Here is a 13721-nt window from a genome sequence, read left to right on the forward strand (position 1 = left end):
GTGTGCGGGCACCTGTGTTGGGGGGGGCCCGACTCCCTCCCATCCCCAGGGGCCGTGGAGGGGCTCGGGATCGGGGCCGAGTAGCAGGACGCTGGAGTACCGGGGTGCACGGAGACCCCCCACCCCCACCCCAGCTGTCACCGGCGTCCCCGTCCCCCCCCCCACCCCCTGGGACTTCCTCCCAGTATCCTGCCGAGGAAACAAAACAGGAAATGCCACGTCCTGTCAGAGACGTGTCCCCAGCTTGTGCCGGCCCCCCGCGGGCCCCTCAGCCCCCGACTGGCAGCCCAGCCCTGCCCCCCACCGCAGCCCCTCCCCGGTGCACAGTCCCCTCATCTGTGCCCCCTGCATGGGGCTTGGGCCTGGCGGTCTCCATAGCAACCTGGGGGTTGGGGGGGTCGGGGGGAGGCCAGCTCTGAAGCCCCCACCCCAGACAGGACCAAATGTGGGGGAGGGTCCTGAGTCCCGTTCTGTCCCCTCCCCCGCTGAGAACGGGGCTGAGTGGGGACCCCCCATGGGCAGAGATGGGGGGGCCCCCACCCTCCCATCAGTACTCCTCCTCTGGGCTGGAGCAAAGGGGGAGGGGCTCCCGGGGCTGGGGTGGGGGGTGCCTGCCCCACGCCCGGGAAATAGGCCATGTGGGTCAGGCCTGTATCTGGGGGACCAGGGACGGGTTGCTGGGGGTGGGGGGGGGACCTGGGTCGCTCCTGCCCCCCCTCCTGGGGGAACAAGCGTGTCCCATCCCCCCCCCGACCCCCCAGCGGCTCCCGTTGCTGGGGTGACACCAGGACACCTGGCCTGGATCCTGTTTCCATGGCAACCAGCGAAGCCTTGAGCTTGGGGGGGGTGTTGGATGGCCCCCCCCCAAGAGTTAAACCCTCTGCTGGGGGGTCAGGGGTCAAAGGTCAGCCCCGGGGGACATTGGGGGTGTTGGATGGCCCCCCCAAGAGTTAAACCCTCTGCTGGGGGGTCAGGGGTCAAAGGTCAGTCCCGGGGGACGTTGGGGGTGTTGGATGGCCCCCCCCAAGAGTTAAACCCTCTGCTGGGGGGTCAGGGGTCAAAGGTCAGCCCCGGGGGACATTGGGGGTGTTGGATGGCCCCCCCAAGAGTTAAACCCTCTGCTGGGGGGTCAGGGGTCAAAGGTCAGCCCCGGGGGACGTTGGGGGTTTTGGATGGCCCCCCCCAAGAGTTAAACCCTCTGCTGGGGGGGTCAGGGGTCAAAGGTCAGCCCCGGGGGACGTTGGGTTTTTTGGGGGGGTTCTACCAGTCGATTCTGACCTGTCTCCCCCCCCCCCCCCCGATTCCTCCCCCAGGGTCTTCAAGAAATCGAGTCCCAACTGCAAGGTGAGTGACAACCCGGTGCCCCCCCCCAACCCCCAGCCCCTGCCGGTGCCCCCCGACCCCCTGCCCCCCCCAGCCCTGCCGGTGCCCCCCCCAGCCCTGCCAGCGCCCCTCCCTCCCGACCCGCAGCCCCTGCCCCCCCCCAGCCCTGGCGGTGCCCCCCCAGCCCCTGCCGATGCCCCTCACTCCCGACCCGCAGCCCCCGTGCCCTGCCAGTGCCCTTCCCTCCCGACCCGCAGCTCCTGCCCCCCCCCCCCCAGCCTCGGGCTCTGGGTGTGTGACATGGTCGCTCCCCCTTTGGTTTCCTGTTGCGATCCCTCCCCTGCCTGGTTTCCTCCCTCATACGCTGACTCGGGGATCCTGTTCTCCCCCCCCCCCCGTTGCACGGGTCTTTGCACGCCCTAGTGAGCGCCCAGTCCTCGCACGGCTTGTGCACAGAGAACCTGGGGGCGGCGGAGGCTGGGCCCAGGAGAGTGTGTGTGGAGGGGGGGATGTGTTGGGGGGGGTCTCTGTTCCATGGTATTTGGGGGGTAAGGGGGGGGTCGCCTCAGGTTCTGGTGCGGGAACACGGACCCCGTGAGCTCCGGTTAGCAAAGGGTTAACCCTCCCCCCCCACCCCCCAGCGACGGTTTGTTTACATTGGGTCTCCACGCACCTGCCCCCCCTCCCTGCCTCCTGATTGGCTTCCCCTGTCCCTGGGGGCCCCCCAGCAGAGTCCCGGGCGTGTGGGGGGGAGTTGGGAGCCGGCCGATAAACAGGCTCCGGAAGGGGCCAGGGGGCGCGTCGGGGGGCCATGGAGCCCCTCGAGCTGGACAGGATTCGCTGCGAGGTGTCCCGAGGCCTCCAGGTGTTCAGGAAACAGCTGGGGACCCAGGTAACCGGGGGAGCAGGGGCCTGGGGGGCGTTACTTGGGGGGCTCTGGCAACCCGCATCAGAGGAGCCTTGAGCTGGGAGACCCCCTCCCCCGAGCTGGGACCGGTCCCCTCCCGGGGTGCTGTGAAGGGGCCAGTTCCCTGCGGAAGGGGGGGGGGCATGTGCCCCCCCACCCCCTTGTCCGTCTGCCCCCCCCGACCCCCGTGTCCATCTGTCCCCACAGCTCACCGTCTATCTGGGCAAGCGGGACTTCGTGGATCACCTGGACCGGGTGGACCCTGTGGGTGAGTTGGGGGGCTGGCTATGGGGCCTGGGGAAAGGAGGGCTGGGGTGGCTCTAGGGAGTAGTGGGGGGCAGGTGGCTCTGGGGGGACGGCTGAGGGGCGGTGAGGGGGTGGGGATGGCTCGTGGGGATGGCTATGGGGTGGTTGGGGGGCTGGGGGGGCAGGCGGTGGGGCTTGGGGATAACTAGGGGGCAGTGGGGTCCTGCCCCCGTTCTTACCGCCCCCCTGGTTCCCGTGCAGATGGCGTGGTGCTGGTGGACCCTGAGTACCTGAAGGATCGGAAAGGTAAGAAGGGGCGTAGGGCGGCTCTGCCCCAGTGGGGTTCGGGGGGATTCCAGGCTCCACCCCCTCATTTGACCCAGACCTGATCGTTCAGGCCCCCCCGGGGCTGTCAGCGTCCCGTGGGAAAGGAGCCAGGAGCAAAGTAAAGCCCATGGGAAAAGGTCATCGGCCCCTGGGGGGGGGGGTGCGCCACGGCGCGTGCACAGAGTTCGTGCCCCCCCCCCCCCCCGCAGATTTCTTCGCCTCCCCGCAGGAAAACGACACTCACGTTTCATCTGGCAACCAAATGGGGAGGCTCCAGCCTGGCACTGGGGAGCCCAGGCCATGGGCTGCACAGAGGGGGGAGATCCCCTGCAGCTCCCCCCCCCCCCCCACAGGGGCTTGTCGGGGGGTTCTCGGGGAACAGCCCTGGGACTCTGCAGGGGTATGCGTGGCGGGGGGGGGATAGAGCTCGGCAGGGGGCCTGGCTGTGGGGGGCTCCGTGGGCTGGAGATCCAGGGTGGCAGGCTGGGGCTTGGTGCGGTGGGGATCTGGGTGTGGGCGGCTCATCGGGGTGCTGCGGGGGGGGGGGGGGGGGGCTCGGTGGGAGGGTCTGGGTAGGAGGGGGTCTGGACGCATGGGGCAGCAGCTCCCTGTACAAGGATCCCTCCCCCTGCAGCTGAGGAGCCGTGGGTGCAGGAAGTGGGGGGTGGGGAGTTTGCAGAGCTTCCTGCAGCCGGGGGGAGAAATGTGGGGTGGGTCCGACCCCGCCCCGGATGCCGTGCAGGGAAAGAGGAAGTCCCGTCCCCCGCAGCCCAGCTGGGACGAGCAGCTGAGCCAGGCGCAGGGGCAGAGCCACCAGCCGGGTCTTTCCCAGTCCCGCCCCGTGCCCCACAGCGATTCGCCTCCCTGCCGCCTGCCCTGGGCCCCCCGAAATGTACCGCTGGGGCTGGGGGGTCACATGACCGCTCTTGCGGCTTCCCCACGTCCTTTCGCTGCGGGGAGGCGAAGAAATCTGCGGGGGGCAGGAACTCTGCGCACGCGCCGTGGACGCGAAAACGTCCCGCTCCGGTCGCCCCCTCTCGGCTTCCCCCGGGGAGAGTGAAGAGAGTGGGGCGGTGGGGGGCGGGCGGAGCTGGCCGAGGCCCCTCCCCTCACCCCCCCACCTTGTGTGTGTCCCCCCCCCGGCCCCGCAGTGTTTGTGACGCTGACCTGCGCCTTCCGCTACGGGCGCGAGGACCTGGACGTGCTGGGCCTGTCATTCCGCAAGGACCTGTTCTCGGCCACCTGCCAGGCCGTGCCCCCCTGCCCGAGGAGCGGCGCCCCCCCACCCGCCTGCAGGAGCGGCTGCTGCGCAAGCTGGGGCCCAACGCCCACCCCTTCGCCTTCACGGTGAGACCCCCCCCGGGTCCCCAAAATCCCCCCAATCCCCCCCTTCGCCTTCACGGTGAGACCCCCCCCCGGGTCCCCAAAATCCCCCCAATCCCCCCCTTCGCCTTCACGGTGAGACCCCCCCCGGGTCCCCAAAATCCCCCCAATCCCCCCCTTCGCCTTCACGGTGAGACCCCCCCCAGGTCCCCAAAATCCCCCCAATCCCCCCCTTCGCCTTCACGGTGAGACCCCCCCGGGTCCCCAAAATCCCCCCAATCCCCCCCTTCGCCTTCACGGTGAGACCCCCCAGGTCCCCAAAATCCCCCCAACGCCCCCCCTTCGCCGGCACGGTGAGACCCCCCCCCCGGGTCCCCAAAATCCCCCCAACGCCCCCCCTTCGCCGGCACGGTGAGACCCCCCGGGTCCCCAAAATCCCCCCAACGCCCCCCCTTCGCCTTCACGGTGAGACCCCCCCTGGTCCCCAAAATCCCCCCAATCCCCCCCTTCGCCTTCACGGTGAGACCCCCTTCCCCCGGGTCCCCAAAATCCCCCCAACGCCCACCCCTTCGCCGGCACGGTGAGACCCCCCCCCCCGGGTCCCCCAAAATCCCCCCAACGCCCCCCCTTCGCCGGCACGGTGAGACCCCCCCGGGTCCCCAAAATCCCCCCAATCCCCCCCTTCGCCTTCATGGTGAGACCCCCCGGGTCCCCAAAATCCCCCCAATCCCCCCCTTCGCCTTCATGGTGAGACCCCCCGGGTCCCCAAAATCCCCCCAACGCCCCCCCTTCGCCGGCACGGTGAGACACCCCGGGTCCCCAAAATCCCCCAACGCCCCCCCCTTCGCCTTCACGGTGAGACACACCCCCCGGGTCCCCAAAATCCCCCCAATCCCCCTTCGCCTTCACGGTGAGACCCCCCGGGTCCCCAAAATCCCCCCAATCCCCCCCTTCGCCTTCACGGTGAGACCCCCCCCCAGGTCCCCAAAATCCCCCCAATCCCCCCCTTCGCCTTCATGGTGAGACCCCCCCGGGTCCCCAAAATCCCCCCAATCCCCCCCTTCGCCTTCACGGTGAGACCCCCCGGGTCCCCAAAATCCCCCCAACGCCCCCCCTTCGCCGGCACGGTGAGACCCCCCCCGGGTCCCCAAAATCCCCCCAACGCCCCCCCTTCGCCGGCACGGTGAGACCCCCCCCCCCCGGGTCCCCAAAATCCCCCCAATCCCCCCCTTCGCCTTCATGGTGAGACCCCCCCGGGTCCCCAAAATCCCCCCAATCCCCCCCTTCGCCTTCACGGTGAGACCCCCCGGGTCCCCAAAATCCCCCCAACGCCCCCCCTTCGCCGGCACGGTGAGACCCCCCGGGTCCCCAAAATCCCCCCAACGCCCACCCCTTCGCCTTCATGGTGAGACCCCCCGGGTCCCCAAAATTCCCCCAATCCCCCCCTTCGCCTTCATGGTGAGAACCCCCCGGGTCCCCAAAATCCCCCCAATCCCCCCTTCGCCTTCACGGTGAGACCCCCCGGGTCCCCAAAATCCCCCCAACGCCCCCCCTTCGCCGGCACGGTGAGACCCCCCCCCCGGGTCCCCAAAATCCCCCCAACGCCCCCCCTTCGCCGGCACGGTGAGACCCCCCCCCCGGGTCCCCAAAATCCCCCCAATCCCCCCCTTCGCCTTCATGGTGAGACCCCCCCGGGTCCCCAAAATCCCCCCAATCCCCCCCTTCGCCTTCACGGTGAGACCCCCCCGGGTCCCCAAAATCCCCCCAACGCCCACCCCTTCGCCTTCATGGTGAGACCCCCCGGGTCCCCAAAATCCCCCCAATCCCCCCCTTCGCCTTCATGGTGAGACCCCCCCGGGTCCCCAAAATCCCCCCAACGCCCCCCCTTCGCCTTCACGGTGAGACCCCCCGGGTCCCCAAAATCCCCCCAACGCCCACCCCTTCGCCGGCACGGTGAGACCCCCCGGGTACCCAAAATCCCCCCAACGCCCACCCCTTCGCCGGCACGGTGGACCCCCCCCAGGTCCCCAAATCCCCCCAACGCCCCCCCTTCGCCGGCACGGTGAGACCCCCTTCCCCCGGGTCCCCAAAATCCCCCCAACGCCCCCCCTTCGCCTTCACGGTGAGACCCCCTTCCCCCGGGTCCCCAAAATCCCCCCAACGCCCACCCCTTCGCCGGCACGGTGAGACCCCCCCCCGGGTCCCCAAAATCCCCCCAACGCCCCCCCTTCGCCGGCACGGTGAGACCCCCCCGGGTCCCCAAAATCCCCCCAACGCCCCCCCTTCGCCGGTACGGTGAGACCCCCCCGGGTCCCCAAAAATCCCCCCAACGCCCCCCCTTCGCCTTCACGGTGAGACCCCCTTCCCCGGGTCCCCAAAATCCCCCCAACGCCCACCCCTTCGCCGGCACGGTGAGACCCCCCCCGGGTCCCCAAAATCCCCCCAACGCCCACCCCTTCGCCGGCACGGTGAAACCCCCCGGGTCCCCAAAATCCCCCCAACGCCCACCCCTTCGCCGGCACGGTGAGACCCCCCCGGGTCCCCAAAATCCCCCCAACGCCCACCCCTTCGCCTTCACGGTGAGACCCCCCCCCGGGTCCCCAAAATCCCCCCAACGCCCCCCCTTCGCCGGCACGGTGAGACACACCCCCCGGGTCCCCAAAATCCCCCCAACGCCCCCCCTTCGCCGGCACGGTGAGACCCCCTTCCCCCGGGCCCCCAAAATCCCCCCAACGCCCCCCCTTCGCCGGCACGGTGAGACCCCCTTCCCCCGGGCCCCCAAAATCCCCCAACGCCCACCCCTTCGCCTTCACGGTGAGACCCCCCTTCCCCGGGTCCCCAAAATCCCCCCAACGTACCCCTTCGCCTTCACGGTGAGAACCCCCCCCCCCGGGTCCCCAAAATCCCCCCAACGCCCCCCCTTCGCCGGCACGGTGAGACCCCCCGGGTCCCCAAAATCCCCCAACGCCCCCCCTTCGCCGGCACGGTGAGACCCCCCGGGTCCCCAAAATCCCCCCAACGCCCCCCCTTCGCCGGCACGGTGGAGACCCCCCCGGGTCCCCAAAATCCCCCCAACGCCTCCCCTTCGCCTTCACGGTGAGACCCCCCGGGTCCCCAAAATCCCCCCAACGCCCCCTTCGCCGGCACGGTGAGACCCCCCGGGTCCCCAAAATCCCCCCTACGCCCCCCCTTCGCCTTCTCGGTGAGACCCCCCCCGGGTCCCCAATATCCCCCCAACGCCCCCCCTTCGCCGGCACGGTGAGACCCCCCGGGTCCCCAAAATCCCCCCAACGCCCCCCCTTCGCCGGCACGGTGAGACCCCCCCGGGTCCCCAAAATCTCCCCAACGCCCCCCCTTCGCCGGCACGGTGAGACCCCCCCCCGGGTCCCCAAAATCCCCCCAACGCCCCCCCTTCGCCTTCACGGTGAGACCCCCCGGGTCCCCAAAATCCCCCCAACGCCCCCCCTTCGCCGGCACGGTGAGACCCCCCGGGTCCCCAAAATCCCCCCAACGCCCCCCCTTCGCCGGCACGGTGAGACACACCCCCCGGGTCCCCAAAATCCCCCCAACGCCCCCCCTTCGCCGGCACGTGAGACCCCCCGGGTCCCCAAAATCCCCCCAACGCCCACCCCTTCGCCGGCACGGTGAGACACACCCCCCGGATCCCCAAAATCCTCCCAACGCCCCCCCTTCGCCGGCACGGTGAGACACACCCCCCGGGTCCCCAAAATCCCCCAACGCCCACCCCTTCGCCGGCACGGTGAGACCCCCCCGGGTCCCCAAAATCCCCCCAATGCCCACCCCTTCGCCTTCACGGTGAGACCCCCCCCCGGGTCCCCAAAATCCCCCCAACGCCCCCCCTTCGCCGGCACGGTGAGACACACCCCCCGGGTCCCCAAAATCCCCCCAACGCCCACCCCTTCGCCTTCACGGTGAGACCCCCCCCCCGGGTCCCCAAATTCCCCCCAACGCCCACCCCTTCGCCTTCACGGTGAGACCCCCTTCCCCCGGGTCCCCAAATCCCCCCAACGCCCACCCTTCGCCTTCACGGTGAGACCCCCCGGGTCCCCAAAATCCCCCCAACGCCCACCCCTTCGCCTTCACGGTGAGACCCCCCCCGGGTCCCCAGTTTCCCCCCAACGCCCACCCTTCGCCGGCACGGTGAGACCCCCCCCGGGTCCCCAAAATCCCCCCAATCCCCCCCTTCGCCGGCACGGTGAGACCCCCCCCGGGTCCCAAAAATCCCCCCAACGCCCCCCCCTTCGCCGGCACGGTGAGACCCCCCCCGGGTCCCAAGAATCCCCCCAACGCCCCCCCCTTCGCCGGCACGGTGAGACCCCCCCCGGGTCCCCATATCCCCCCAACGCCCACCCCTTCGCCTTCACGGTGAGACCCCCTTCCCCCGGGTCCCCAAAATCCCCCCAATCCCCCCCCTTTCGCCTTCATGGTGAGACCCCCTTCCCCCGGGTCCCAAAATCCCCCCAACGCCCCCCCCTTCGCCTTCACGGTGAGACCCCCCCCCAGGGTCCCCAAAATCCCCCCAACGCCCCCCCTTCGCCTTCATGGTGAGACCCCCTGGGTCCCCAAAATCCCCCCAATGCCCCCCCGTTCGCCGGCACGGTGAGATCCCCCCCCCCACTGGGGAACCCCATTTAATACACCCTGTGTCTCAGATCCCACAGAACCTGCCCTGCTCCGTGACGCTCCAGCCCGGCCCAGAGGACACGGGCAAGGTACGGACCGGGGGGTCGGGAGTGGGGGGTGGCCGGCAGGGCTGGGGGGGGCTGCGGGTCGGGAGGGAGGGGCGCCGGCAGGGCGGGGGGGGGGGGTGCGGGTCGGGAGGGAGGGGCACCAGGCTCATGGGGTCTTTCCCACACTCTCAGGCTTGCGGGGTCGATTTTGAGATCCGAGCTTTCTGTGCCAAATCCCTGGAAGAAAAGATTCACAAAAGGTACCGGAGACCCCAGGGTGAGCCCCCCGCGCGCAGCCGAGGCTGCAGACAGGCAGCGAGCGAGACCCCCTCCCCTCCTAGAGCCGGGGAGAGAACCCAGGAGTCCGGGCTCCCAGCCCCCCTGTTCTAACCCACCAGACCCCGCTCCCCTCCCAGAGCTGGGGAGAGAACCCAGGAGTCCGGGCTCCCAGCCCCCCCCTGCTCTAACCCCCAGCCCCCACTCCCCTCCCAGAGCTGGGGAGAGAACCCAGGAGTCCTGGGTCCCAGCCCCCCTGCTCTAACCCACCAGCCCACACTCCCCTCCCAGAGCGAGAACCCAGGAGTTCGGGCTCCCAGCCCCCCTGCTCTAACCCACCAGCCCCCACTCCCTTCCCGGAGCTGGGGAGAGAACCCAGGCGTCCTGGCGGGCTCTGACTCCCCTCCCCCCCAGGAACTCGGTGCGGCTGGTGATCCGGAAGGTGCAGTACGCCCCCGAGAAGCCGGGCCCCCAGCCCACGGCCGAGACCACCCGGCACTTCCTCATGTCGGACCGGTCCCTGCACCTGGAGGCCTCGCTGGACAAGGAGGTGGGAGGCTGGGGGGGGCGCGGGGAGCTGGATCCGGGGGACAGGACGTGGGGGGCTGCGGGGGGCACGGGGACCTGGATCTGGGGGATGGGACGTGGGCGGGGGGAGGCCGTGGGGCCCTGACGCGGGGGGGGAACGTACTGGGGGGGGCTCGCACTGACCCCCCCCGATGTGCCCCCCCAGCTCTATTACCACGGGGAGCCCATCAGCGTGAACGTGCACGTGACGAACAACTCCAGCAAGAGCGTGAAGAAGATCAAAGTTTCGGGTGCGTCCCGGGGGGCGGGGGGGTGGACTGTACGTGGGGGGGGGGCGATGGGGGGCAGACATGTGCTGGGGGGAGTAGGGGAGGTTGTGCACCTGGGGGGGTCATGTACCGGGGGGGAGATAACCTCCCCAGTGCAGGGGGTGCGTACGGCCCTGGGCCGGGGGGGGGGGGGCAGCGTGTCGGGGGGGGGAACTGCCTGTGCCCCCCCCCCCGTCTGATCCCCCCCTCCCCCCCCCCGCAGTGCGACAATACGCAGACATCTGCCTCTTTAGCACGGCCCAGTACAAGTGTCCGGTGGCCCAGACCGAGCAAGAGTGAGTGACCCCCCCCCCCCGGCCCCCCAGCACAGAGATCCGGGGTGGGCGCAGGGCTGGGGCTGCACTGAGGGGGTCCCGGGGGGAGAGCGGAGGAACAACCTGGCCCTTTGGGGGGGGTCCCCTGGCCGGGGGCGCGGGGAGGGGCCCGGGGGCGGCGTGGGGGGGGGTCCCCTGGCCGGGGGCGCGGGGAGGGGCCCGGGGGCGGCGTGGGGGGAGGGTCCCTGGCCGGGGGCGGCGTGGGGGGGGTCCCCTGGCCAGGGGCACGGGGAGGGGCCCGGGGGCGGCATGAGGGGGGGTCCCCTGGCCGGGGGCACGGGGAGGAGCCCGGGGGCGGCATGAGGGGGGGTCCCCTGGCCGGGGGCACGGGGAGGGGCCCGGGGGCGGCATGGGGGGGGTCCCCTGGCCGGGGGCGCGGGGAGGGGCCAGGGGGCGGCGTGAGGGGGGGTCCCCTGGCCGGGGGCAGCGTGGGGGGGTCCCCTGGCCGGGGGCGCGGGGAGGGGCCCTGGGGCGGCGTGGGGGGAGGGGCCCTGGCCGGGGGCGGCGTGGGGGGGTCCCCTGGCTGGGGGCACGGGGAGGGGCCCGGGGGCGGCATGAGGGGGGGTCCCCTGGCCAGGGGCACGGGGAGGGGCCCGGGGGCGGCGTGGGGGGGGGTCCCCTGGCCGGGGGCGCGGGGAGGGGGCCGGGGGCGGCGTGGGGGAGGGTCCCTGGCCGGGGGTGCGGGGAGGGGGCCGGGGGCCGGCGTGGGGGGGGCTCCCTGGCTAGTTGGGGTCCCACCCGCTCACCCCCCGCCCGCTCTGCGCCCAGTGACCAGGTGTCGCCCAGCTCCACGTTCTGCCGGGTTTACACCCTGACGCCGCTGCTGAGCCAGAACCGGGAGAAGCGGGGCCTGGCGCTGGACGGGAAACTCAAACACGAGGACACCAACCTGGCCTCCAGCACCATGTGAGGGGGGCTCCGGGGGGGGCGCGTCTACACCCATCCCCTGGGCCCATCGCCAGGTCGCCGGCCGCCCCGCCCCAGAGGTGGGCGCGTCTCGGCGCCGAGCGGGGGGTCCCCGGGTCGCTGGCCGCCCCGCCCCAGAGGTGGCTGCATCTCAGCGCCGGGCGAGGGGTCCCTGGGTCACCAGCCGCCCCGCCCCAGAGGTGGCTGCATCTCAGTGGGGGGTGAGGGGTCCCTGGGTCGCCCGCCGCCCTGCCCAGAAGTGGGCGCGTCTCGGCGCTGGGCGAGGGGTCCCCTTTCTCTGGCCGTCCCGCCCCAGAGGTGGCCGCGTCTCGGTGCTGGGCGGGGGGTCCCCGGGTCTCCGGCCGCCCCGCCCCAGAGGTGGCCGCGTCTCGGTGCCGGGTGGGGGGTCCCCGGGTCTCCGGCCGCCCCGCCCCAGAGGTGGGCGCATTCCAACCCCGCGCTCTGTTTCAGAGTCAAGGAGGGGGCGAACAAGGAGGTGCTGGGGATTCTGGTCTCGTACCGTGTGAAGGTGAAGCTGGTTGTCTTGCGGGGGGGGTAAGTACCTGCTCACATGTCCCGTCTCGCAAACCCCCCACCCCTGGTTTCCCCTCATCCCCGCCCCCCTCTCACTGTCCCCTTGGCTCTCCTCTCCCCGCAGCGACGTGTCCGTGGAGCTGCCCTTCGTCCTAATGCACCCCGAGCCCTGCGAGGCGTTCGCACTGGCACGGCCCCAGTCAGGTAAGGGTTAAACAGAGCCCCCGGGTCTCCGGCCGCCCCGCCCAGAGGTGGGCGCATCTCAGGGACCCGGCGCCGGGGTCACCGGCCGCCCCGCCCCAGAGGTGGGCACGTCTTGGCGCCGGGCGAGGGGTCCCTGGGTCACCCGCCGCCCCGCCCCAGAGGTGGGCGCGTCTCGGCACCCAGCGAGGGGTCCCCGGGGTCTCCGGCTGCCCTGCCCCAGAGGTGGGCGCATCTCGGCGCCAGGCGAGGGGCACCAGGTTGCCTGGCGGGGAGGATTAATGATTTTTCTCCCCTCCCTGCAGTTGTCCCAGAGAAGAACGTGCCCGTCGACACCAACCTCATCGAATTTGAAACCCAGTAAGAGCCCCCCATGTCCCCCCACCACCCAGGGATTCCCCCAGCTGTGCCTGGCCGCACCCGGTTTTGGGGAGGGGCCTGTGGGGAGGGACTAGGGTAGCTTTATCCGCGTCTGCCCCCAATAAATGGGGGATAAGAGGAGTGTATCCCCAGAGCACCAGTGGGGTGGGGTCCTAAATTGGGGCAGGGACCAGTCCCCACCCCCAGTGCCCCCTGTGGGTCCCACACTTGGGGGGCTGGGGGGCAGCCTCACGCAGGCTGGTTGGGGGGGGTGGGGCCAAGGAGCAGCCCCCCTCCTTAACCCCACATCCGTCCCACCCCTCAGCTATGGCCAGGACGACGACATCGTCTTCGAGGATTTCGCCCGCCTGCGGCTCAAGGGGGAAGTCAAGGATGACCAGGACGATGACCATTTCTGAGGGTGGGGAGGGAGCTGGGCAGCCGACCCCCCCTCCCCGTAGCAGAGCTGGGGCCTGGCCCCTGATTAGGGGGTGTGGATTTTAACTGTGTCTGTTTGGGCTTTTTATGCTGCGTTCCCCCCCCCCCGTGAGGGGGGCCCCCCCACTAAGCCCCCCATCTCACTGCTGTACAGGGGGGCCCCCCAGAACCCAGGTCTGGCTTTTAAATGTCATTAACTTGGGGGTCCCTTTCTTCCCACCCCCCCAAGATTTTAACCATGGCTTCCCTCCTGCGCTCTGGAAGGGGTAACCCCCCACACTGCTGGCAGGGGCAGCTCCCCCCACGACCCCCCCAGTGAAAAGCACTGGACTCCCCTCTGGGCATTATTGCTGCTTAGACGCCCCCCCTGTTCATCTATACGTGGACTTTTACACCTGTTTTCATTCTGGGGGGGTCCCTGCCCCCCATATCTGCTCTGGGGGCCCCTGCCTGGTGTGGGTGGAGTCAGGACCTGGCGCCCCCTCTGGGTGGGGGCCTGTGGATGCTCGTGCTGGGGGCCGGGGATTTTGGGGTTTTGTGGCAGTCGCGCTGTAGCCATATGTGGGGGGGGGGTGGCTCTCACAGAGCACTGGGACAAGTAAAGAAAATATCAACTGGGGTCTGGGGTGGTTTGTGTCGCAGACCTTGGCGCCGGCCGCCCTGCCCCAGAGGTGGGCGCATCTCGGCGCCGGGCGAGGGGTCCCCGGGTCGCCCGACGGCCGCCCCGTCCCAGAGGTGGGCGCATCTCGCCGCCGGGCGAGGGGTCCCCGGGTCGCCCGACGGCCGCCCTGCCCCAGAGGTGGGCGCATCTCGGCGCCGGGCGAGGGGTCCCCGGGTCGCCCGACGGCCGCCCTGCCCCAGAGGTGGGCGCATCTCGGCGCCGGGCAAGGGGTCCCCGGCCGCCCCGCCCCGCCCCAGAGGTGGCCGCATCTCGACTACAGAGGATGGCTCCAGGCAGGGGCTAGAGCAGTGCTGGGGCGGGAGGGTCTCTGGGCTCATCTCTATGTCCTGGAGGACT

At 71.1% G+C, this 13721-nt stretch overlaps 1 protein-coding gene across 1 annotated transcript; it reads left to right on the forward strand.

Annotated features, from left to right (window-relative positions):
* The first annotated feature begins 2119 nt into the window (after window positions 1–2119).
* On the forward strand, window positions 2120–12792 carry ARRB2 (arrestin beta 2). The gene is given in 15 exon segments (XM_074941454.1): window positions 2120–2215; window positions 2438–2498; window positions 2738–2782; window positions 3955–4062; window positions 4065–4150; window positions 8800–8859; window positions 9010–9077; window positions 9508–9643; window positions 9827–9911; window positions 10153–10225; window positions 11033–11170; window positions 11642–11725; window positions 11829–11908; window positions 12211–12265; window positions 12591–12792. Coding segments are annotated over 15 exon segments (1254 nt in total). The 5' UTR covers window positions 2120–2134; the 3' UTR covers window positions 12685–12792.
* Window positions 12793–13721: the final 929 nt, after the last annotated feature.

Source organism: Natator depressus, chromosome 28 (genome assembly GCF_965152275.1).
Source record: "Natator depressus isolate rNatDep1 chromosome 28, rNatDep2.hap1, whole genome shotgun sequence".
NCBI lineage: Eukaryota > Metazoa > Chordata > Testudines > Cheloniidae > Natator > Natator depressus.